The 26504-nt window shown below is 40.1% G+C and overlaps 1 protein-coding gene and 1 long non-coding RNA gene across 4 annotated transcripts in view; one reads left to right on the top strand and one right to left on the bottom strand.

Moving 5' to 3' along the window:
* Positions 1-14542, bottom strand: part of THADA (THADA armadillo repeat containing) — a 323933-nt gene extending 309391 nt beyond the window's left edge. For all 3 annotated transcript variants that reach the window (XM_047782177.1, XM_047782178.1, XM_047782179.1), the window contains exons 1-8: positions 14401-14542; positions 11071-11170; positions 10434-10528; positions 9360-9490; positions 5364-5512; positions 5212-5244; positions 4910-4958; positions 811-992 (exon numbers count right to left, since the gene is read on the bottom strand). In XM_047782177.1, the coding sequence (XP_047638133.1) occupies positions 811-992; positions 4910-4958; positions 5212-5244; positions 5364-5512; positions 9360-9490; positions 10434-10528; positions 11071-11146 (715 nt within the window). In that variant the 5' untranslated portion in view covers positions 11147-11170; positions 14401-14542. The remainder of the gene's footprint in view (positions 1-810; positions 993-4909; positions 4959-5211; positions 5245-5363; positions 5513-9359; positions 9491-10433; positions 10529-11070; positions 11171-14400) is intronic.
* On the top strand, positions 14503-16122 carry LOC125128119 (uncharacterized). Its single transcript, XR_007135144.1, has 2 exons — positions 14503-15163; positions 15771-16122. It is a non-coding gene; the product is annotated as an uncharacterized LOC125128119 (long non-coding RNA).
* Positions 16123-26504: the final 10382 nt, after the last annotated feature.

Raw genomic sequence — 26504 nt, 5'->3', positions numbered from 1 at the left:
TTTTGAAGAACGCTGGCCTTTTGATTTATAGAGTTTCCCACAGTCTGGATGTTTGTTTACTCCTAGTGCAGTTTAACACGTTCTTCTGTCTTCTGTAATTCCTGCAAATTGGCAGATGACCTAGAGGTGGGATCAGCTTCAAATTCAATCCCTTCGGGAAGACTACAGGTGGTAAAAGCAAGACTCAAAAGCCAGAGGCACGAGTCTGGTCATCTGTTTCTACAATGCAAGTGGGTGTTGATGCTTGATGCCCACCTCAAGTCACTGAGGGTTACAAAATGCCTATGTTCTAACTGTATCATTTCATTTTAACTTCCTCTCATTAACTACTTGGTTTCCCGGTGGTACATTTCATATGGACAGAAGCAACATAAGCGATAGAAGGAGGAATAATGACCAGCTCCACCATGACTAGTCATTATTTGAAGGGAACATCTGCTGCCAAGGAGAAATGCATGGGTTACACTAGCCTTTCCAGGTCTTCCTTCCAAACTTGGAAATTTCTCAAGAATTTTCTTTTGCTATTTAAAGTCTGTGGCTTTTCAAGACTAAGACTGTTAGGTTTTCTTCTTAGAATATAATACACATGCACACACACATTTAGAAAAGTCTTCAAGGTGATCTCTTGTTGAATTGGTATATTTGAGGGGAAAAAAAAGCATTAAAAAGGTGTAATTCAGGACCTTTCTCCACTTTGAGGGGTTGGGGGAGAGGACGTTCTATATCTCAGTTAAGTATTAAACATTTCATATTACTAGTAGCAAAAACTGACACTCAAGTATAACCATCATTTATATATTTTATACTTACCATCGCTTAAAAACTTGGTAAAAATACTCAGCAATCCACACATGCTTTGCCATATAGGAGAACTCGTCAAATGAATTCTCTGGAAACTTTGAACTTTCTGTACTAACATCATTGAAACTCTAATGCCCACCAACAAGTCATTCATCAACTGCGTTTGAACAATATGATTTCCAGCCAGTTTCCTATAACAAAGAAAAGCTCTTATTATAAAAAAGTCAAATTAAAATGTCACCTTTTCTATCTCCCTCCAAAATAAACACACTCCTCAAAGGGCCAAAATCAACTTTAGATTGCAATCCATGTTTACATCTCTTTTTTCCATCCTCTTAAACATTCTAATTATGTAGACGTTTACAGCAAACTTTCAATACTCTTAACTTACCTCAAAAATTTCCCTTTTTCTCAGCTACTGACTAACTTCACATCTTCTTTTTATCTTTTTTTCCCCTCTGGTTTTTTTTTTTTTTTAATCTGTTTGCTATTTCTTTGGGCCACTCCCGCGGCATATGGAGGTTCCCAGGCTAGGGGTCCAGTCGGAGCTGTAGCCACTGGCCTACGCCAGAGCCACAGCAACAGGGGATCCGAGCCGCGTCTGCAACCTACACCACAGCTCACGGCAACGCCGGATCGTTAACCCACTGAGCAAGGCCAGGGACCGAACCCGCAACCTCATGGTTCCTAGTCGGATTCGTTTACCACTGCGCTACGACGGGAACTCCCACATCTTCTTTTTAGAGTGAAAATAACAAATCAAGAATAAATGACACAATTGGAGTTCCCGTTTGTGGCTCAGTGGAAACAAATCTGACTAGTGTCCGTGAGGACGCAGGTTCAATCCCTGGCCTCGCTCAGTGGGTTAGGGACCCAGCATTGCCATGAGCTGTGGTATAGGTCACAGATGCAGCTTGGATCTGGCATTGCTGTGGCTGTGGCCAGCAGCTACAGCTCCGATTAGACCGCTAGCCTGGGAACCTCCATATGCCATGAGTGTGGCCCTAAAAAGACAAAAAAAAAAAAAAAAGAATAAGTCACACAATTGATAAATTTGCATGCTCCCTAACCTTGTAACTTCCTTCACCTGGCTTCCAAGATGCTGGTGCACTTAGATTTTCTCCTACTTCAGTGCTGCTGCTCCTCCTCCTCAGGCACTTCGGCTGGTTCATCCTCTTCTCCCTGACATCTTGATGCTGGAGCTCATCACAACTTGGTCCTTAGTTCTTTTCTGTCCATCTAATTCATTCCCTTGATGCTGAGCTCACCTAGCTTTCAATTATAATTTATATGCTGACAATTCCCCAATTTGTATCTCCAGCCCAGACCTCTCTTTCTAATTTCAGACTTATCTGTGCAACTTCCTACTCAATATCTTCACCTGGATGTCTAACAGACTTCTCAAATGATGTGAACTTACCTGCAACTCCACATGTGCTCCACCGGGTAGGATCTCTATCCTACAAAAACTCTGCAGTCATCCTTGACTCCTTTCCCCACACTCCCATCCCATCTGTAAGAAAATCCGGTTGGTTCCATCTTCAAAGTATATCTAGTATCAGAGCATCTCCACGGCCCCTCCTGGCCTGAGTCCCTTTCATCTCTTTGTTGCATTACTGTTACTGTAATAGGCTGGTGACTGGTCTCCCAGCTCCCATCCTTGCTCCTCTCAGTTATCATCAACACAGCCGAACACAAGAGCAACGATGATATTAAAATAAAAATCAGGGAAAACAGTTTGGGAAGTTCCTCAAAACGTTAAACATAGGGAGTTCCCATCATGGCTCAGTGGAAATGAATCTGACTAGCATCCACGAGGACACAGGTTCGATCCTTGGCCTCGCTCAGTGGGTTAACGTTCTGGCATTGCCATGAGCTGTGGTGTAGGTCACAGGTAAGGCTCAGATCCCCCGTTGCTGTGGCTGTGGCATAGGCCAGCAGCTGCAGCTCTGATTCGACCCCTAGCCTGGGAACCTCCATGTGCCATGGGTGTGGCCCCCAAAAGACAAATAACAATAATAATAATAATAATAATAATAAGGCACAAATGAACCTATCTACAAAAGAGAAACAGACTCACAGACACAGGAACAGACTTGTGGTTGCCAAGGGGGAAGGGGGAAGGAGTAGGATGGACTGGGAGTTTGGGTTAGTAGATGCAAATAATTACATTTAGAATGGATAAACAATAAGGTCCTACTGTATAGCAATAGGTAACTATATCCAATCTCTTGGGAAAGACCATGATGGAAGATATCATAAGGAAAAAAACGTGTATATATATATATATGTACATATATATGTATGACTGGGTCACCTTGCTGTACAGTAAAAATTGGCACAACAATGTAAATCAACTATACTTCGATTAAAAAAAATTTTTTAAGTAAATAAATGACAGAGGGAGAAGAGCCTAGAAGGAGAAAGAAAAGGAACTCCTGGTAAGGCAAAAAGAGAATGAGGGTTAAAGACAGCACACAGATATTACCTCAACTCTCTCACAGATCCTCCCTAAACCATGAGCCAAGGGATTTAAAACATAAAAAGACATAAATACACAAGGGCAACACACAGACAAGACAATACCAAAATTTTAGTAGCAGACAAACAAGTGATAACTGACTTAGCAGAATCAAGAAAGGTGAATACTAAGCCTGAAAAAAAGCCCAGAGCAAACTGATTTGCAGCCCCCAAAGGCTAGGAAATTGTTGGCAAAAGGTGCTCCTTGATGTGCAGGTAAATGCAGGGATTAAAACAAGAAGAATGGGAGTTCCCTTCGTGGCGCAGTGGAAACAAATCTGGCCAGGAACCATGAGGTTGCAGGCTCGATCCCTAGCCTCACTCAGAGGGTTAAGGATCCAGTGTTGCCGTGAGCTGTGGTATAGGTCGCAGATACAGCTCAGATCCCGTGTTGCTGTGGCTGTGGTGTAGGCCGGCAGCTACAGCTCCAATTCGACCCCTAGCCTGGGAACCTCCATATGCCATGGGAGCAGGCCAAGAAATAGCAAAAAGACAAAAAAAAAAAAGTAACACAGGAAGTGTCTGGACAAGAAGATAAGACACACAGATAAGGCAAAGTTACCATACTGCAAACAGGAAGATTAAGATAATATATGTACAATAAATGCTAAATGCCAAGATCTCAGCTTTCTTCCCTCACTCAGTAACCAGAACATTAAACCAGTGGTTGGAAAAATTCTTATATGGCAAATCCACTACCGACGCAAAAACACCTAAATATATTGACGTCAAGGATCCCCCAAAGAAAGAACCCACCTAGACTAGCATAGCATAAAGCCTTCACTCAACCCCATCCATACAGAGAGAGATTCAAATTAACTCTAGTGCCCCATTCTTAAATGAGTGCTCAGCCAAGGATCACCAGACTTCAAAAAGCTTCTAGCAACAAATAGAGTCACCAAAAGCAACAAGCTGGTGGGGGGGGGGGGGGGCGGGGGGAAGCAGCTTGGAAGAAATAGAGACCCCATGTAAAAAAAGAAAACTTAAAAAAAAAACCCTATTATTAATATCCTCAGAGAGATAATAGAGTTTACTGGATCCATGAAATAAGAACAGGATGCTACAAAAAAGGAACCCTCAGGTACAAGAAAGAGCTCTTCCCTTTCTCATTTATTTTTGTAATAATTTATTTGTTTTTTTTAAATTAAACATCAAGCCTTAAAAAATAAACATAAATAGCAGGTCTAATATTAATGGAGGGAGATGGAAAAGAGCACGTTCTAGAACTTTTTTTTTTTATGTTTTAATTTTTTTTTGCTTTTAGGGCCATACCCATGGCATATGGAAGTTTCCAGGCTAGGGGTCAAATTGGAGCTACAGCTGCCAGCCTACACCACAGCCACAGCAACTAGGGATCTGAGCCGCTTCTATGACCTACACCACAGTTCAGCACAATGCCGGATCCCCAACGCACTGAGTGAGGCCAGGGATCGAACCTGCATCCTTGTGGATACTGGTCGGATTCATTTCTGCTGCACCACGACAGGAACTCTGTAGAACCTTTTAAAATTTTCTTTTGTACAAAGACAATGTACAACTGTAAGTATGCACATACACATGCACAAGCATGGAAACATAAAACACTTACCTATTTTCTTCTGAGATTTCAATTAAACTCTTCTGCAGGAAATGAAGCACTGAAACAAAAAGAGTATTACGAAAAATCAGAATTTGAAGCTGTGAACTTTAAATTTAGCACAAGAAAATATTTTAAATCGCTGCTACTTAAAATCGTATCAGAGTATAGAAGCAGAAATTTAAAGGAAGGCACATGTACCTTAATCATCTGCAGTACTTTACCCATTGCCAAGAAACTTAAAAGAACCAGTTCCAAAATGACTTACACAAGCAGTCACCTCTCAGAATAAAGTAAAATCACAGAGGACTTACCATTTTCAAGAATATTATTAACGCTTGTTATACCTGTAGGAGAAAGAAATGAACACCGGTAAGAAGTTTCAGGATTAAAATTAACATCATTTAAAATAACAATGTAACAACAGGGGTTAGCCAGAAAAAGTATTAGAAAAGAGCTGGCTTACCCAAGTCAAAGTTCTCCAAACAGGAAGATATATTATCAATAACTTTCCTGTAAGAGTATAGATCAGTAGTATTCAATTCTTCCTGAAGACGAGAAGTAAATCTTTGTGTAGCCTCAGTTAGAAAAAATTCAGGTAGGCCATTTAGGGAGCTAGAAAAAGAAGCAAACATTAAAATTTTGACAACTTTACAGTACATACAGGGACATGGAGGAAGAGGGGGGAATATTATAAATGAAGAAATATTGAACCATATCTTCAAAATATAGCCAGAAAATTATAACTTCACAGCATCATCATTGAAACGCCCTGGTCTATCCTCTCTCAACTGGTCTCCTTGCTTCCCTCCCGTTTTGCAGATTACCCGCCACAGAGCAGCCGGAGTGGTATTCCTAAACCGTCATATTATTCCTCTGCCTAAAACCCTCCTACAAAGTTCCCCTCAACCAAAGTAGTAGCCAAAGTGCTGACAATGACTTACGAGACCTTACACAACCTGGCCCCACCGTTATCCCTCTGGCTCATCCCTCTTGTTCACTTAGCTCTAGCCACAGGCCTTTCCTCCGCTCCAACAACGTGCCAACATCTTTGTACTTATGGCCTCCACCTGGAACTCTCTTCCCTCAAATACACCCACAATCATTTCCTCACCCCCTTCAGGTCAATCTCAAACATCACCCCATCAATGACACTGAGCAAAGATGTCTGAAGTGACTACTATAGTTTAAACTATAACCCTCACCCCAACGTCAGTGCTCCCTTCCCACTCCTCTGCTTTGTTCTTTTCCACGGCACTCACGCCCTCTAATTGCTATATATTTTGCTTATTTGATTTATCTTCTATCTTTCTTTTAGAAGTAACTTCCATTCTGGACTGTCATATTTACTGAATCTTCAATGCCTAGAAGAATACCTGACACATTATAGATAATAAAAGTTTACTGAATGGACAGAATTAAATGCAATGCCAATTTTACCTCAGTTAACCTAAATCAAAACCAGTGGGCATTTTTTAAAAATGTGACTTAACAGGTCTAAAGCTTTTCTGGAAGGGAAAAAAAAAAAACCTTAAAAATAGGAATAGTCTGAAAAACAAGAGTCACTGGAGGTATATAATTAAATCATATTATCACACTATAATAGACCCAAGTCTAAAATCAAATCTAATACCTCTTTCAGGGCACAAGGGGTTAAAAACCCTGTGTTGCATTGGCTTGGGTCACTCTTGAGGTGTGGGTTCAATCTCTGGCCAAGGAACTTCCACATGCCATGGGCATGGCCAAAAATAAAATAAAACCTATGTTTATATAAGAACATACAACATAATTAGATGGCATCTCAACTATGTGGGGAAAAAATGGACTATTCAACAGCTTGAGGGTAAGTGGCTCCCCAAACAGAAGAGAAAACTGAGTTGGATCTCTACCTCACACTACACTCAAAACTTAATTCCAGATAAGATTTAAAAGTTAACAAATGGAAAAAGTATTTAAAAAAAGACAAGCAATTTTCTATAATCTTGTATTAGGGAAAGCATATTTAAGCTGAAACACAGAAATCTATATAAAGGAAAATATTAGGTTTGATTACCAAAAAAAGATTTAAAAAAAAATTTTATGGGAGTGGGAGGGATCGGGAGCTTGGGCTTATCAGACACAACTTAGAATAGATTTACAAGGAGATCCTGCTGAATAGCATTGAGAACTTTGTCTAGATACTCATGTTGCAACAGAAGAAAGGGTGGGGGAAAAATGTAATTGTAATGTATACATGTAAGGATAACCTCACCCCCTTGCTGTACAGTGGGAAAATAAAAAATAAAATAAAATAAAATAAAAAATTTTATAAAGCAAACACCATGAAGAAATTTAAAGACAAATAACAAAATTAAGGAATATATTTGGCACATAATCTGTATAGAGCGCTTATAAATAAAGACATTTTATGGTTGGCTGCCTTCCTGCAGATATTTCCCATACCATTTTTTGCTGGCAAAGCCCACCTCCCCCTAAAGAGGCTTAAGGTATAAGACCTTTGCTTCCCAGCACTTTTTACAACCAGAGAGAGAAAGAGAGCAAGAGGGAGATAGAGAGAGAATGCGATCCAGTCTCAACAATGAAAATTGACTGGACCTTCAATGAAAAGTCTTCTAGGACTTTCCACAAAATGGTACATATAAATTTTGGTACATCTGTATTATGGAACATCCATAGCTGTTGTTTACTTTTGGTGGAAAAGTAAAAGGGTGCGGCCATATGGAAAATTGTTTGGAAGCTTCTCAGAAAATTAAAAACAGATTTACCAGATGATCACGCTTCTAGATAAATATCCAGAAGAAGTGAAATAAGGCTCTCAGAGGTATTTGTACACCCCGGTCCAGAGCAGCATTATTATATTCACAAGGCAAGAAGAGGAAGCAAGCAAATGCATATCAGTAGATGAATGGATGAATACAATGTGCTATATACATGCAAGGGAGTAACATTCAGCCTGAAAACGGAAGGGAATTCTGCTGCATGGTACAACAGGATGAACCCTGAGGACATTGTCAGTCACACTATGATAAATATAGATATTCCACTTATACAAGGTAACTAAAGTAATCAAAAATAAAGAAACAAAAAGTAGCACGGTCTTGGAGTTCCCGTCGTGGCTCAGTGGTTAACGAATCCGACTAGGAACCATGAAGTTGCGGGTTCAATCCCTGCCCTTGCTCAGTGGGTTAAAGATCCGGCATTGCCATGAGCTGTGGTGTAGGTGGCAGACGCGGCTCAGATCCCACATTGCTGAGGCTACAGCTCCGATTAGACCCCTAGCCTGGGAACCTCCATATGCCGTGGGAGCGGCCCAAGAAAATGGCATAAATAAATAAATAAATAAAGTAGCATGGTCTTGCCAAGGGCTGGGGGAGGAAGAAATAAGGAGCTGTTGTTTAATGTGTTTAGAATTTTAGTTTTGTAAGATGAAAAAGTTCTAGAGATCTACAGCATAACAATGTAAATACACTTAACACTATTGAACTGTACACTCCAAAATGGATTAGATGGTAAATTTTGTGTTATGTGGGATTTTTTTTTTTAACCACAATTTTTAAAAAAAAGTCTATACTGACACGAAAATATCTCTATGATACCCTTTAGTGAAAAACAACCTACAGAGAAATATATGGAATATAACTTCATTTGCATAAAAAATTAAAATTAAAATATAACACACACACTAAACGCGAAGAAACTAGAAAAAGACACCAAAATGTTAAGTGACAACATTTACTAAGAAAACATAGGCTAGGAGGTTTCATTGCAGCTCGGTGGGTTAAGGACTCAACAGTGTCTCTCTGAGGATGCAGGTTCCATCCCTGGCCTCACTTAGTGGGTTAGGGATCTGGCACTGCCACAAGCTGTGACACAAGTTGTAGATGGGCTTGGATCAAGTGTTGCTGTGGCTGTGGCGCCAAGGTGGCAGCTCTGATTGGACCCCGGGCCTGGGAATTTCCATATGCCACAGGTACAGTGGTAAAAAGGAAAAAAAGAAAGAAAAAATAGGCCAGAAATAGTGAAATGGAAAGGTCACTTTTTTGTTTTATATACGTCTTTATTGCTTGAAGTTTTTACTCTAAGCATATATTCCTATATTACCTGCGTAATTGAAAATATGTTTAAACTAAGAACAGATGGGACGAACAGAGGAAAAAAACAGCAGGAAGGCAGATTTACACTTAACAAATAATTGTATACATGTAAATGGACTGAGCCAAGAGCCTGCAAACTATGGCCCACAGCCTACATTTTTAAGGCCTGTGACCTAGGAAGCCTTTTTACACTTTTTAAGAGTTACAAGAAAGTAATAGGAAAATAAACAAAACAAAAACGAAACTGTATGAATGAAATCATTAACTGATATATTTTAGTTCGGTTTTACATACCATAGACAAAATCTAAATATTGGTTTCTTTTGATCAAACTGAACCTACAACACCTAACTTCTTTTTTTCCTTACCTTGCCAAGACTTTCTTCAAGGGATTCTTTAGATTCAAAGAAAGATAAATGCCTGCTAAAATATCCAAACAGCTTTGAATGGTGGGATCACACATGCCATTTGTATTCGCCTTCTCCAGTAAGGGTACAATCTATAATCCAAAAAAATCAAAGCCATAGTAATTTTTTTCTATCAAGCACAGCAAAGTAAAATGGATTCAAATACACTTTTAAGTCTCAATTATAATATGAAATATTTTCCACACTACACTGTTAAGGGAAACACTTATTTCAGTACTTACTAACCTTTTTTTAAACCATGCCCCCAACCATCACTTTATGCTCCAGACCCACCTTCATTGAGAATTACAGACTTGTTAATGGCTTACAGGCATTCTGGAGCACTAGTGAAAACCAACAATACATTTAATTGCTTTCCCAAAAAAATATGCAAGTTCAAGTGATAAATCTAAATACTGCTAAAGACAGTCTTTACATTTGAAGTTAACTTTTTTTTTTTTCCCATATAGGTTATTTCAATTTTTTTTTTATAATTTTTTTTAATTTTCCCACTGTATAGCAAGGGGGTCAGGTTATCCTTACATGTATACATTACAATTACATTTTTCCCCCACCCTTTCTTCTGTTGCAACATGAGTATCTAGACAAAGTTCTCAATGCTATTCAGCAGGATCTCCTTGTAAATCTATTCTAAGTTGTGTCTGATAAGCCCAAGCTCCCGATCCCTCCCACTCCCTCCCCCTGAAGTTAACTTTTTAATGTTCCTGCTCAAAAGTTTTGAAGATTCAGATTAATAGAAATAATTTTTTTTAATTTATCTCCACAGAAGACATATGCACAATTATCTCATTATCTTATTTATTTACAGCACCAATGCTGGTGGAAGCCTGAAAATGGTTTCCATTGTTTTGTGAATAAAAAGATATCAAACAGTGAACAGAAAAGGACAAAGCAAAACCCTATTCTTTAATGATAAGATATTAAATAACTGGGAGCCAAAAATTATCACCTAATTTTAAAAGTCCATAATAGCATAATCTTCAAGATACATCCATGAATATCAAATCAGCTTACCTGTTTAACATAATGTATCTGCGACACTCCATCAGTGAGTTGTACACAATGTAACAGCAAAGAAGCTAGAGTTTTCCCTTCCACATCAGCCAAAGCTACATAACATACACACAAAAAAAGTCCTTCAGTGATCTAACAATATGTGGATATGAGTTTGTCTTTGTTACGTATTCTATGAAATTTAAACATTTATAAATGGGAAACACAAAAAACCTAGCAGAACTTAGTCTGAGGACAGAAGTTTAAGAAAAACACTTTAAATCCAAAACTGAATGTAAAGAACAGAATAATTAAAAAGCAAGAGTTTGCATATAGAGTCCCAAAGATAGAAATAGAGATCAACAAATGAAGTCAGAAATCACTTACATCTCGGAATTCCCTTCATGGCTCAGTGGTTAACAAACCCGACTAGGAACCATGAGGACGCAGGTTCGATCCCTGGCCTCGCTCAGTGGGTTAAGGATCCAGCGTTGCTGTGAACTGTGGTGTAGGTCACAGACATGGCCTGGATCCTGTGTTGCTGTGGCTGTGGCAGAGGCCGGCAGCTGGAGCTCTGATTCAACCCCTAGCCTGGGAATTTCCATATGCTGCAGGTGCAGCCCTAAAAAAATAAAGAAAAAAAAAAGAAATCACTTACATCTCAGAGTTTCAAGGTCCCGATGACAAATGGTCAATGAAATAACTTGCGTTTCTTTCTTCTTCTTTACACCCATTTTAAATAGAATTAGCAGTAGTCACTACAACAAAGAAGAGTTTTAAGACATTGTTTAATGCACTATTGACCTCAGTACTACTGACATTACTGACATTTTAGGCTAGATAATTCTTTGTTGTAGGGTATTATCCTGGACACTGTAGAATTATTTAACACATCCTTTGCCTCTACCTACCAGATGCCAGTAGCATCCTCCTTCCTCTAAGGTGTGACAAACAAAAAATATCTCTAGACATTGCCAAATGTCCCCTGAGGAGCAATGCTACCACAGGATGAGAAGTACCAGAGTTAGGGATTCTACTTTGAAAATTTTTTCTTTAAGCTCAAAAAGATTTTATTACTGCCTAAAGTTATTTTACCTACTATTACTCAGCCTCTACATTTTAAAATACAGCAAACCTTCATTTTAGTAATAACAAAAAAAAATGAGCACAGTTTTTCAAAAATAAACTAGGCCAACCTAACCTCAGTGACTTCTTAGACTGACAGATCAGGAGGTATCCTAACATGCTATATCTTGATTTCTGCCAAGTATTTGATATAGGAAACATTCACGTACCAGCCCTGTGAGTTTGCTTTTGATCAACAGAGTTTGTTTCAGTTAACAAAGTTCATAATGGGCTGAACAAATGCCTCCAAATACACAAATAGTACCATGTGGTCTGGAGACAAGTCGCAAGGGAAAGACCAGAGGGCTCTTAGCCTGGTGCAGTTAGTATTTTTAGCAGAGCTTATAATGTAGACATGAGAGGTTATAACACAATGAATTTATTTAAAAAAACATACGGCTGGAAGCACATGTTAGATGATGGAATCAGGATTAAAAAACCACCCAGTAAACTGGAATAAACTTACAAAGATGAAAGAGAAATAAATGTAAAATGCTGCATTTGAATTAGAAAAGTATAACCTAGAAATACTGGATGAGGAGGCAGGGGGAGGAAAAGATGTGATGAAACAGCTCAATATGTGCTTTGAATGTTAGGTAAGGCAACAGCACAACATGACTGTTAAAAACGACATCAGAAGTCAGCTAGAACAAGGAATGCCTGATCCCTTGGTCATCTTCACTGGTCAAGTAACATGTGAAGCATTAGAAGCTATGCTGGTGGCCATATCTTAAGGAGCCATAACAAATGATGGAGCTTCCAAGAAACAACCAGAATTCTGAAGGGCCTCCAGAGCACCTCCCTTTAGAGAACAGCTCAGTTAACCAGAGGTGTTTGGCCTGGAGAAAAGAGGACAGGACAAATGCCTTAAAAGAGCTGCTGTTGCTGGAGGAGTGCCCTAGAGAAAGAGGAACAGCTGTCTTTTGTCTTAGATGGCTGTAGAATTGTGTAGATGTCTTCAGGATTTGGAAAAGTCTGCCAAGCTTCAGGGAGGCAGATTCCAGCTCAATACAAAGGAAGGATTCTATGGTCCAACTACAGAATGGGCTGTCTTTCAAGAGAGAATTTCCCCAAACGGGGAATATCCAAACAGAAATCGATTTTCACCTAGACTCCTGCGATAACGTCCCAACTGGTCTCCAAACTTCTATCCTACTTCCGAAGAGCCCATTCTTTCCACAGTCCTCAAGGCAATTTTTTTTTTTCAAATCTAATTACCCTCTTGTTTAAAACTTTCCAAGGGCTCCCATTTACACTTAGCACAAAATCCAAATTTGAGACTTTGACCTTCAAGGTCCTAAATAATCTGGCCCTGCCTTCCTCTGAAGCTTCATGTCAATTCAATCTTCTCTCCCCCACTGAAGGGACCTGGCACTTCCTGATACCTCTGCCTGTTCTGCCTCTGCAAGGCTGACTCTTCATCATTCAGGTCTCTCCTCAAATATTACCTCCTCCGAGAAGCCTTCCATGACCAGTCTATCCTAAAATGACACCACTCCTACTCATACAGACCATTTCTAACTCTATTTTCCTCACAGCACTTTCTACTACCTGAAGTTACAATAACTTCTTTATTTGTATATTATCTGTCTCTCACAGTAACAAACTCCATGAAGACAGCAACTTCAATCTGTTTTGTCCATGTTTTAATTCCCAATTACCAAAACAGTACCTGGCATATACTACGTGCTTAATACATTTTGGCTTTTTTTTTGGCTTTTTTTAGCACCGCACCCACGGCATACGGAGGTTCCCAGGCTAGGGGTCCAATAGGAGCTGTTGCTGCCGGCCTATGCCACAGCCACAGCAACGCCAGATCTGAGCCATGTTTGCGACCCGCACCACAGCCCACGGCAACTCGGGATCCTTAACCCACTGAGCGAGGGAGGGATGGAACCTGCAACCTCATGGCTCCTAGTCAGATTCGCCTCCACTGCGCCACGACGGGAACTCCGATTAATATACACTTGATGAATAAACACGAGTTAATTGACAAACATTTGTCAATGATGTTCTAAAAGGAATGTATGCCCTTAACAGCAGAAAAGTGGACTACCTGTCATCTTAAAGTAAATTCTATATCCAAGTGACAAGTTAGCCCTGACACTGAAGAACCTATAGTCCCTTTACAGAGTAAAAAATCGATACAGCAATGAAGTGTGAAAACTCACTTAACAGAAAATGATAATAATAGACATAGCTAGAAAGGCACTGGCAAAGTTAGAATTTGAAAAGTGACAAGATTAGGTCAAGGCGAATATCACTGGGATCACTTCCTAGGTAAGTCACCAATATACAAAGTTTAGAAGAAATAAAGATGGAAACCTGGAGAGACTTCACTGGTAAATGGTGAGCAAATTTGCAGTATGATTTAAACTTGGAGCCCTCAAGACTGCACAAGAAGAAGTTTGATGCTTATGCGTGCTCAACGAATGCCAAAACGTTTGTCCTCCCAATAGCGGAAAATCTGGTGCCCACCCTAAGGCATTGCTTAGGAGGCCAGAAGATGTTCTGCAAATTATACTCCTTCTGGGTCCCAATAGCTACTTCCCTTCTGATTGCTGTTTCACTCCCATCTACATCTTTCCCGCTGACTCCGGCAGACATTCCCTGGGCAACTTCCCAACCACGAGGAGTCCGGAGAAGGACAAGAGAAAAAAAAAGGCAGGGGCGGGGGGGGGGGAGTGCTATCTCCATGGAGACCTAAACGACCGGAAATCGGTTTCACTGCCGCCAAATCTCGCGTAACTACAGGACGGGAATTGGTGTGAATCGCGTGGTGGCCTAAGCAGAGCGACCGAGCCGAGCCGTAGAGAGTTGCGCGCTACTGCGAGTCTGGCCGACAGACGTCTGGGAGCCAAACCTCGTGCCCGTGAGCATCTGGGAGGAGTCGTGGTCAGGATGAGTCCCGGAAGCTCGTCTACTTCTACGGTGTCTCCGTGGATCACAGCGTGGTCTGTAGTCGGCTACAGGGTAGGAGCGATGGGAGGGGAGCAAGAGGACCTGGAAACGGAATCATCGCGAGAATTGAGTTAATATGCTCCTCCAATCAGCAGTACGGGGAGGGGGTGATGTCATCTGGGAGCCGATGGTGATGAGTTTGGTCAGACTCTGCTTTGAATCGTACGATCGGTACCTCACCTCCCGCGCGGGGACGAGCCCTACCGGCCTCCTTGCCCTTGGGGCGGCTGAGACTGTGCCTTCCACGCCCCTCAGTGCCTGGGAAACATCAGTGCTTCAACTCGGACGTTCTCTTCTCCCACGCAGCTTCCTTAGCGCAGAGAAGGGGCGAAAACTGCTTCTGGGCTGCTGGAACCAGAAGCGTAAAGACTTTAGAACTTGTGAGATGGGGTAGGAAATGGGGCAGACAGCCATCCGAAGCCACAGTGAGAATTTTGACCTGGATGAGAAGTACTGAAGTGAACTAACGTATGCCACGGTGCATGTCTTTATTCAGCTACCAGTCAATGAATGCTGTTGTCGGAGCATTACCAGGCGCTATCCTTGAAAGTTTTCCTATTTAGGATACGTATTTTACGCTGATAATCAAATTATGGGTGGTTCGGCCCTTTAAAAAGACGTAAAATAAGTGGGTGCCAGCCTCTACGCTAGCAGCTGGGACAGAGGTAGGATCAGAAAAAAGATAGGGAGACTCTGTTCAAGTTCAATTTATTTGGGAAATACTAACAAACATTCCAGTTCGCCTAAACCTTTAGTCAGATTGGTAATTTTAAGTTTTTAATCATTACTTTTCTCAATTTTATCTCATTTTCGTTCTTTTATCTTTATATATAGCTTTATTACATGTATTGCTAAACATATCTTAGTTTGATTTTGAGCTTTATTTATGGAATCATTTGATTTCTCTAGGGTTTTGCTTCTTTTGGCATTGCTTTTGACATCCACGGAAAAGCAGGTCCAGGTAGTTCTTTCACTCACTGTTGTATAGTATTCCCTTGTTTAATGGATCACATTTATTCATTCTACTCCTCTGGAGCTTTGAATTGTTTCCAGCTTTGGCTCTGCCAGTCCTGCTATGAACTCTCTTGTACATATCAGCTGATGAGTGCGTGTAGAATTTTATCTACAGCAATTTTTTTCAAATATTTAATAGTAAGAAATTGATTGTACCTTTAGCCACACATATATATCTGAAACAAAAATTTCTTGAAATATTTGTTATTTTTTACAGGAGTTAAGCACTCTGATTTTTTTCTTTATTCTTTTTTGAAGTTGTGATAGAGATATAACAGCCATTGTTTAAAAAAAAAAAAAAAGAAGAAGAAGAAGAAGAAGAAAAAATAACAGGTCCAAAGTGGAGCGCTAGACCCCAGGACAGCACACCAAGACTTAATCGCAGTTTCACCCTCTCTCAAGAACAGAATTCCCGGAATTTCTCGATCTGCACGAGCGAGGTAACCTTACCTGAAACAATCCTTTCTTTTTCTTTACTCATAAACTCCTTTCTCCGCCCTCATTTCTATGAAACCTTTCTATTTTGTACCACTGAATGGGTGCCTTTCTAATTCTGGGATGGGATGTGGCCTGATTCATGAAACATTGAATAAAGCCAACTTCAAGTTTACTTGGTGGAATTTTGTTTTTTAACACCATTTTTAAGTGTTTAACTTGACTTAATATATGTTTCACTGAAATAACTCCCCAACAATCAATGGATTCCAACCCATTTTTAGATTTTGGCCAGACCATTTTCAAGTAAGGGGCCAACATTGTGGCTCTTCACCCCACACAATAAGAGTATAAGCTAGGAGGCAGATGAACACAGTAAACATGTATGTGAAAAGGCGGTACATGCCATGGTAAAAATAGCAGGACTCAAAGATAAGAATGTGTGGGTAGAGATTTGTTGCCATTTTAAATAGGGTGGTCAGAGTAGAGATTTGCAAGAGCTGTGGCCACCTTGAGGAAAAACATTCCATGTGGAGGGAACAGCCAGAGCAGAGGTGTTAGGGCAAGAACTTGGTGTTGAAGAACAGCAAGGAAGCCCGTGTGGCTGGAGCCACGTGAGCAGATTTGTAAGTTAAAGGGAATGAGATGAGGAAGTTTCATTTATGTGAAGCCTTACAAAGACTTTTACTCTAAGTAAAATGGGGAGTCATTTTGAGCAGGAAAGTGATAGGATTAATTTATATTTCATAAAAGTCACTGGAACTTCTTTGTTGAGATTAGACCAGTGAAAACCACAAGACCAGTAAGTGAGGAAGCTATTGCTATAAGCTAAGCAGGCAGGATGTGGTGGCTCAGACCAGGATGGGTAGCAGTGGAAAGTCTGAAGAGTGGACAGATTCTGCATGTGACTTGGAAGTAAACCAACAGGATTTTCCGAAGGATAGGATATGGAGTCTGAGGAAGAGAAGAGTCAAAGATGATTCCAGGAGTTCCCGTCATGGCTTAGCGGAAACGAATACAACTAGGAGCCATGAGGTTACAGGTTCAGTCCCCAGCCTTGCTCAGTGGGTTAAGGATCCAGCATTGCCTCGAGCTGTGGTATAGATTGCAGACACGGTTTGGATCTGGCACTGCTGTGGCTCTGGCGTAGGCCAGCAGCTACAGCTACAATTAGACCCCTAGCCTGGGAACCTCTATATGCTGCAAATGTGGCCCTAAAAAGACAAAAAAAAAAAAAAAATTCCAGAATTGCTGGCCTGAGCAACTAGAAGGATAAAGTTGGCATTCATAGAATGATTGGGGCAAAAATTGGCTTGGAGTGTATTTGAATGGGTTTGAAAGAGACTGAGAGGAAAGGAATTGACAATGACAAGATCAAGCAGAGACAACTGTAGTACTTTCAGTAGACAGGGGCAAATAAATGGAGAGCTAACTCCCAAGGGAAATAGAGACAAGAGAAAGTTAAGGTTTTAAACTAAAATAGTAACATGTTTGGAAAAGAGCTTTTTGTTTTTGTAGTCACCTGGTACTACCAACTTAAGACCATTTTAAATTCTCTGCTTGAGGTTTTTCAGAATGCAGCATGAATTGGGGCCATGAATCTTTTTGTTAGTAGCTAAATATTTGTAAAAGTGTATTCCAAAGGAATTTTTAAAGAACCAGTAATCCTTAATACATAAAATATAAAAGAAAACACTTAAATGACATCTTTTTTTTTTTTTTTGTCTTTTTAGTCCTACACCCACAGCATATGGAGGTTACCAGGCTAGGGGTCGAATAGGAGCAGTAGCTGCCAGCCTACGCCATGGCCACAGCAACGAGGGATCCAAGCCACATCTTCAACCTGCACCACAGCTCTTGGCAACTCCAGATCCTTAACCCACTGAGCAAGGCCAGGGATCGAACCCGCAACCTTATGGTTACTAGTCGGATTTGTTAACCACTGAGCCATGACAAGAACTCCCTTAAATGACATCTTATTGTAAAAGTGGCCTACATAAAATATAAAAAGTAATCACTATATCCATATGTTGTTCAGAGTAATTTAAATGTGTGTCTGTTAAAGCAGTATTTTCTCCTCAATTAGAGAAGGTAATATTTCTTATTTAGTGACACATTTTTAATTCTTTTACATTCAAAAGAGCATTTGAGTAATTAAAATTTGATCTTTTAAAGCCACAAAAAGGGATTTAATTGCCTATTCATGTAATATTTGTTCATAAACCTTACACCAATCAAAGCTATCTCCTATAGGTATGGTTGTCCATAACTGAAAAGCATAATGAAGTCTGTCAGTCTCATAGTCACCCTTACATCCTGAAAAAGCACACTTTATGGTAATCTGCCAGCAGCACGTTATGATTTACATAATTAAGGAATCCCTCATAATAAGCCCTGTTTAATAGTTTGGTGTCTAAAATGAAATCCAAAAGCATATACTAGAGCTCTGAATATGAACATTTTATTGTTTGGGAGTATAAGATGGTATTTTATTCTTTGTTGATATAAAATGTCATTAGTATGAGTCTGTACCTAAGTCATTGAAAGAAAGCATAATACTTCTATTATTTATCTATTGATGCATGATAAATGATTCCAAAATTTAATGGCTAAGACACTATAAATGTTTATTATCTCACAGTTTCTGTAGGTCAGAAATTTAACAGCCACTTGGCTCTGTGCATCTGGCCAGAGATCTCCTGAGGTTGCAGTCATCAAAGGCTTAGCTAGGGCTGGAGGATCTGTTTCCAAGATCCTTAGTTTGAAATTCTAAGATGAACTCAGCGGTGCTTGAAGTTGACAGAAGGCTTCAGTTCCCTATGTGAGCCTCTCCGTCAGGCTGCGTGAGCATTCTCCCAACATGGCCAGCCTTCCCCAGAAAGAGCAAGGTAGAAGCTTCAATGGCTTTTATGGCCTAGCCTCAGAAGTGAGATGCCATCTCAGCAATATCCTGTTGATTACAAAGGGCAGTCCTATTCATTGTGGGAAGGGACCACACCATCCCATAGGTGCAAGGAGGCCAGTATAATTGGGGGGCTACTTTGGAAGCTATCTACCACAGTCCTATAACATATCTGCAGATTTCTCTTGTTACTTAAAATGTACTGACTAACGGATCACAACTAAGGAATGATTTATTTAAGAGTTACTTGACTATAATTTCCACAGTACAGTTTAAGGAAACACTAATGCTCATGTGTTCTTACAAACTTATATTTGCCTTGAATGACATATATTTTCATAGAAGACAGCCACAGAATTTAAACATAAAACTAGGTTTTCCAGATGCACAGGGCTCCTCAGGACCTGAGACTGGGTTCCTCCCTGGCTTCCCAGGATGTTGGAAGCCTCTGTACCACACTGGCTGAAAGGCAGGGCAGAAATCAATCAAAATGATCCAGTGGGTCCTAGAGAAGAATGACCAGCTGATCTGCTGTATCCCTGGTGAATGAGTGTACCTAGTACCATAATGTGTTAGGCTGCAATCTCGTTTATTTGGGACCATCATGGATGCCAGCCCAATAATCTTCAGGTTGTCTATTGAGTAATTGAATGTAATTCATTTCCTATGAAGTAGAGACAGGATCTTTACCATCTCAGTTGCTTAAACGTGAATGAAACTTCTGTGACTCTTAATATTGTGAAGAAGGCTCCTAAATTAACTCTATTCTCAATGCAAATATTTATTTTAATACTTAAGGACAGTCCTAAAAAAAAAGAAGAGGTTTATTATGAAGAAGGAACATTTTAAATGTTCTGCAAACTTCTTTCTAATGAATTCTGATTTTATCGCCTCCCTACTTAAGAGCACATAATGGCTGTCTTCTATGTCCTCTCTTTTTCCTTCCCTTACCCTGGGCTCCAACTTTTGTGATCTCAATATTCCCTGAAAACTGTTCTTCCATGCAGTGTGCTGTGCTCTCTGCTTGGAAAGTCTGTCTTCTCCCCACCCAATAAACTTCCTCACACTTTTGAATAGCCACCTCATAGGTGACATCACCTCCTCAAAGAAACCTGATAGGAAATTCTTGTTTTTCTGCCAGTAGTTTGTTTTTTGTCTTTTTAGGGCCCCACTCATGGCATATGGAGGTTCCCAGGCTAGGGGTCCCAGGCTAGGGCTCGAATAGAAGCTACAGCCTGCTAGCCTACACCACAGCTCATGGCAATGCCTGATCCTTAACCCACTGAGCGAGGGCAGGGATTGAACCTGAGTCCTCATGGATACTGGTCAGATTCATTTCCACTGAGCCACAAGGGGAACTCCTCTGCCAGTAGTTTTATGTCACTTTGTCTCAGGATTGTCAACTTCTTAGGACATGCTAGTTATTTGTGTCCTTGTCAATCTTCTTGCTAATTTATGAACTTTTACAAGATGAGAACCATTTTTAGATCTCTAGTGACTGACAAGTGCCCAGCGTGTGTAATTCAGCAAATATTTGTTGGATTAAGATAGTTCTTTGCAGTGTTGGTGTGTGGTGGTGCTTTTTTTTACCACTATGTGGCATCAAACTACAGAATTATTTCTGCCTTTCCATAAGGAATTCAACCAAGATGAATGTTCAGCAAATGTAGACAGTGGTTTTTCTAGGAGTGGAATTATAGGACAGGAGGCCCTCATTTTCTATGTTGTTTATTTGTGGACTATGTGAATGATAACATATTTTTTTCATGTGGAATATAGAATTCATCTAGAAAAATACATAAAACAAGAAGTATTTACAAGTAGATGTTAGCTTATTAACTTCCTACCCAAAATTGTGTTAGAATAGCTTGTCAGGAGTTCCCTGGTGGCCTAGTGGTTAAGGATTTGGCATTGTTACTGCTGTGGCGTGGGTTCAGTCCCTGGCCCAGAAATTTCCACATGTTGCAGGTACAGCCAAAAAAAAGAAAAGAAAAATTAATAATAAAAACAGAACAGCTTGTCAGCCTAGTTTAAATGATGTATTTATTATGACATAATAAATATAAAAATTACTTTGTTTATGAAAATTGTTCAATATTAAGGTTTTAAAATTCATATCGCTGCTTATACTTTTTATATACAAAATCAAATATTTAGACTTTAAAAGAAAATTGCAGTAATTTTTAAATTAAAGAAAAATATAAAATAATATCTGGAAATATTAGAACAGAAAATCACATATACATTATGTTTACAACTTGATAAAAATACGGAATAGAGTTAGAAAAGAATGTTTTGAAAAGCAGTTCATTAGGCTGGTAACATTGTGAGTGAACTTTTTTCTTCTTAAACTTTAACACTAGTTTAATAAACTTTTTTTTTTTGTCTTTTCCAGGCACCCGTGGCATATGGAGGTTCCCAGGCTAGGGGTCTAATCGGAGCTATAGCGGGATCTGAGCCGCCTCTGTCACCTACACCACAGCTCACAGCAACGCCACGTCCCCACCCCACTGAGCGAGGTCAGGGAGCAAACCCTCACTCTCATGGTTCCTAGTTAGATTCGTTAACCACTGAGCCACGATGGGAACTCCTAATAAACTATAAGACTTGTTTTTTTAAGTTGTAGAGTTGATAACTGGAATACTCAAATTACTGAAAGCTTAATACTTTGTTACCAACTGAATTATATTACTGTCATTTTAAATAAAGGGCATTTTGGGGGGCACAGATGGAAAAACACAAAAAATTTTAAATACAAAGCATCATCTTTGATTAAAATGCTTTTGCAAAGAATTTTTTTTTTTAATTCTTGCTGCAAAAAGCAGACTTATTTCCCCCACATTATTTAGGCATGCAAAAACATCCATTATTTGGGGGCCCACGTATGGACTATATCCAAGAAGGAAAAACAGATTTGCATTGCCCAGTGCATACGGCAATCCCAATTCTCAGCCCTCTCCAGAGAAGGGACTAGTAGATACCTAACTACCATTTCTTTGGGATATCTAAAGAAGAAATCTCCAGGACAGGAAGAAATGGAAAGTTTGATAAAAATTTTAGAGAGTGATTTCTCATTGTGGCTCAGTGGATTATGAACCTGACTAGCTAGTATCCATGAGGACCTGGGTTTGATCCCTGGCCCTGTTCAGTGGGTTAAGGATCCAGTGTTGCGGTGAGTTGTGATGTAGGTCACAGATGTGTCTCGGATCTGGTGTTGCTGTGACTGTGGTGTAGGCCAGTAGCTGCAGCTCGGATTCGACCCCTAGTCTGGGAACTTCCATACGCCACAGGTGCAGCCCTAAAAAGACCAAAAAAATTTTTTTTAGAGAGTAGGACTCTTCTGAATCCTGCAAGTAGAGAAAACAAAGTTTGCAAAACAGTTTGAATCTCTTGGAAAAGACAAAGATTGTGTTGTGGGTTTTTTTTGGAGCTATGGTTCTATAGTTGGTTTATAGTATTGCGTTAGTTTCAGATGTACGCAAAGTGATAGATTCAGTTATACATGTATACTTTTTCAAATCCTTTTCAATTATAGGTTATTACAAGAGATTGTGTGCTATACAGTAAATGCTTATCTGTTGTATATGTGGTGGTGTGTATCTGTTAATCCCACACTCCTAACTTAGCCCTTTCCCCTTTGGTAACAAGAAGTTTGTTTTCTATGTCTGTGAATCTTTCTGTTTTGTAAATAAGTTTATGTTATTATTACTTTTTTTTTTTTTTAGGGCTGCACCCTCGACATATAGAGGTTCCCAGGCTAAGGGTCCAATCAGAACTACAGCTGCTGGCCTGCACCACAGCCACAGGAACGTGGGATCCAAGCTGCGTCTGGGACCTACACCGCAGCTCACAGCAATGCCAGATCTACAGAGTGAGGTGAGGGATTGAACCTGCAATCTCAGGTTCCTAGTCAGATTCGTTTCTGCTGCACCACAACAGGAACTCCAAGTTTATTTGTATTATTCTTTAGATTCCACATGTAAGTGATACCATATAATAATTTGTCTTGGAGTTCCCGTCGTGGCACAGTAGTTAACAAATCCGACTAGGAACCATGAGGTTTTGGGTTCGATCCCTAGCCTTGCTTAGTGGGTTGAGGATCTGGTGTTGCCATGAGCTGAGGTGTAGGTCGCAGACGTGGCTTGGATCCCGTGTTGCTGTGGCTCCGGCATAGGCCGGCGGCTACAGCTCCGATTCAACCCCTAGCCTGGGAACCTCCATATGCTGTGGGAGTGGCTCAAGAAAAGGCAAAAAGACTAAAAATAAAAAAATAATAATAATTTGTCTTAATTTGATTTACTTTTCTTTGAATGATAATCTCTAGGTCCATCCATGTTGCTGAAAATGACGGTGTTCCATCCTTTTTATGCCTAAATAATATTCCACTATATATATTTTTTTCTTTCTTTCTTTCTTTCTTTTTTTTTTTTTTTTGGTCTTTTTAGGGCCACACCTGTGGCATATGGAGGTTCCCATCGGAGCTGGGGTCCAATCGGAGCTATAGCTGCCAGCCTACACCACAGCCACAGCAACGCGGGATCCAGGCTATGTCTGCAACCTACACCATAGCTCACAGCAACCCTGGATCCTCAACCCACTGAGCAAGGCCAGGGATCGAACCCATGTCCTCTTGGATGCTAGTTGGGTTCACTAACTGCTGAGCCACGACAAAAATTCCTATATGTGTTTTTTTCTAATTCTTGGATTCTGATTTGTGAAAAAAAGTGTGTATATCCATATATGTATGTATGCTGCATATTCTTTATCCATTCATCTTTTAATGGACATGTAGGTTGCTTTCATGTCTTGGCCATTATAAATAGTGCCGCTGTGAACATTGGGGTGCATGTATCTTTTTGAATTAGAGTTTTTGTCTTTTCTGGATATATGCCCAGGAGTGGGATTACTGGATCATATGGTGACTCTGTTTTCAGTTTCTAAAGAACCTCCATACTGTTTTTCATCGTGGCTGTATCAGTTTACATTCACACCAGCAGTGTAGGAGGGTTCCCTTTTCTCCAAACCTAGCATTTATTATTTGTAGACTTTTTGAGATGGCCATTCTGACTGGTGTGAAGTGATACCCCATTGTTGGTTTTGATTTGCATTTCTCTAATAATTAATGATGTTGAACTTTTTTTTTTTTTGTCTTTTTACTATTTCTTGGGCTGCTCCTGCGGCATATGGAGGTTCCCAGGCTAGGGGTTGAATTGGAGCCGTAGCCACCGGCCTATGCCAGAGCCACAGCAACACGGGATCCGAGCCACGTCTGCAACCTACACCACAGTTCACGGCAACGCCGGATCATTAACCCACTGAGCAAGGGCAGGGATTGAACCTGCAACCTCATGGTTCCTAGTTAGATTCGTTAACCACTGCGCCACGACGGGAACTCCTGAACATTTTTTTAATGTGCCTGTGGGCTATCTATATGTCTTCTTAGGAGAAATGTCTATTTAAATCTTCTGCCTGTTTTTTTAAATTGAGTTGTTTGTTTTTCTTGATATTGAGTCGTATGAGCTGTTTGTACATTTTTGGAAGTTAACCCCTTGTTAGTTGCATCATTTGCAAATATTTTCTCCCAGATTATAGGTAGCCTTTTCATTTTGTTTTGTTTTTCATTTTTATTAGAGTTGATTTACAGTGTTGTGCCAATTTCTGCTGTATCACAAAGTGACCTAGTCATACATACGTACATTCCCTTTTTTTTTTTTTGGTTTTGTTTTTTAGGGCCACACTTGTGGCACATGTAAGTTCGCGGGCTTGGGATTGAATCCAAGCTATAGCTGCTGGCCCACACCACAGCCACACCAACACACAATCCGAGCCACATCTGTGATGTACACCACAGCTCACGGCAGTCCCAGATCCTTAACCCACTGAGCAAGGCCAGGGATCAAACCCACATTCTCATGGATACTAGTTGGATTGGTTTCCACTGTGCCACAATAGGAACTTCCAACATTCCCTTTCTTTTTTTTTTTTTTTTGGTCTTCTTGGCTTTTCAAGGGCCACTCCCTCAGCATATGGAGATTCCCAGGCTAGGGGTCTAATCAGAGCTGTAGCCGCCCAGCCCACGCCAGAGCCACAGCAACTCAGGATCCCAGCCGCATCTGTGACCTACACCACAGCTCACAGCAACGCTGGATTGTTGACCCACTGAGCAAGGCCAGGGATCAAACCCACAACCTCATGGTTCCTAGTCGGATTCGTTAACCACTGCGCCACGATGGGAACTCCCATTCCCTTTCTTATACTGCCTTCCATCATGGTCGATCCTGAGAGGCTGGATATAGTTTGCTATGCAGAAGAACCTCATTGCTTATCCATTCTAAATGTGGTAGTTTGGATCTACTAACCCCAAACTCCCAAGTCCATCACACTTCTTTCCACCTCCCCCTTGGCAACCACAAGTCTATTCTCTGTGTGAGTCTGTTTGTGTTTTGTACGTGAGTTCATTCATACCATGTTTTAGATTCCACATATAAGTAATACCATATGGTATTTGTCTTTCTCTTTCTGACTGACTTGACTTAGTATGAGAATCTCTAGTTGCATCCATATTGCTGCAAATGACATTATTTCATTCTTTTTAAGGCTGAGTAGTAGTCCGTGGTATATATGTACCACATATTCTTAATCCATTCATCTCTCAGTGGATATTTAGATTGTTTCCACGTCTTGGCTGTGGTGAATAGTGCTGCAATGAACGTGTGGGTGTATGTGTCTTTTTCAAGGAAAGTTTTGTCCAGATATATGCCCAAGAGTGAGATTGCTGGGTCATGTGGTAGTTCTGTATTTAGTTTTCTGAAGAACCTCCATACTGTTCTCCATAGTGGTTGTACCAATTAACAGTCCCATCAACAGTGTAGGAGGTTTCCCTTTTCTCTACACCCTTTTCAGCATTTGTTATTTGTAGACTTATTAATGATGGCCATTGTGACTGGTGTGAGGTGGTACCTCATTGTAGTTTTGATTTGCATTTCTCTAATAATTAATGACATTGAGCATCTTTTCATGTGCCTGCTGGCCATCATATATCTTTTTTGAAGAAATGTTTATGTAGGTCTTCTGCCCATTTTTCAATTGGGCCGTTTGTTTTCTTGTTGAGTTGTATGAGTTTGTAAGCCCTTGTCAGTTACATCTTTTGCAGCTATTCTCTCCTATTCTCTAGGTTGTCTTTTTGTTTTGTTTTTGATTTCCTTTGCTGTACAAAAGCTTATAAGTTTGATTAGGTCCCTCTTGTTTATTTTTGCTTTTATTTCTTTTGCCTTGGGAGACTGATAAAAGTAAATATTGCTATGATTTATGTCAAAGAATGTTCTGCCTATGTTCTTTTCTAGAAGTTTTATGGTTCACATCTTATATTTAAGTCTTTAAGCCATTTTGAGTTTATTTTTATATATGGTATGGGAGGGTGTTCTAACTGCATTGATTTATGTGAGGCTTTGTCAGGTTTTTAATATCCATATAAATATTATCTGGACTGCATGCTTAAAGGTTTCTGGAGCAGAGCAGATTACTGTTATTTCCTTACAGCAGATAATATCCATATGGTTCCCCAGTGCCCAAATTCTTATCCCTGGGGTGACATGATAACTGGCTGAATAAAAGTCTACATATAGGTAATATGATTATTGGTGAGAAACTCCAAA

The sequence above is a fragment of the Phacochoerus africanus genome, chromosome 5 (genome assembly GCF_016906955.1).
Source record: "Phacochoerus africanus isolate WHEZ1 chromosome 5, ROS_Pafr_v1, whole genome shotgun sequence".
Taxonomy (NCBI): domain Eukaryota; kingdom Metazoa; phylum Chordata; class Mammalia; order Artiodactyla; family Suidae; genus Phacochoerus; species Phacochoerus africanus.
This window is presented reverse-complemented; position numbering and strand designations above follow the sequence as displayed.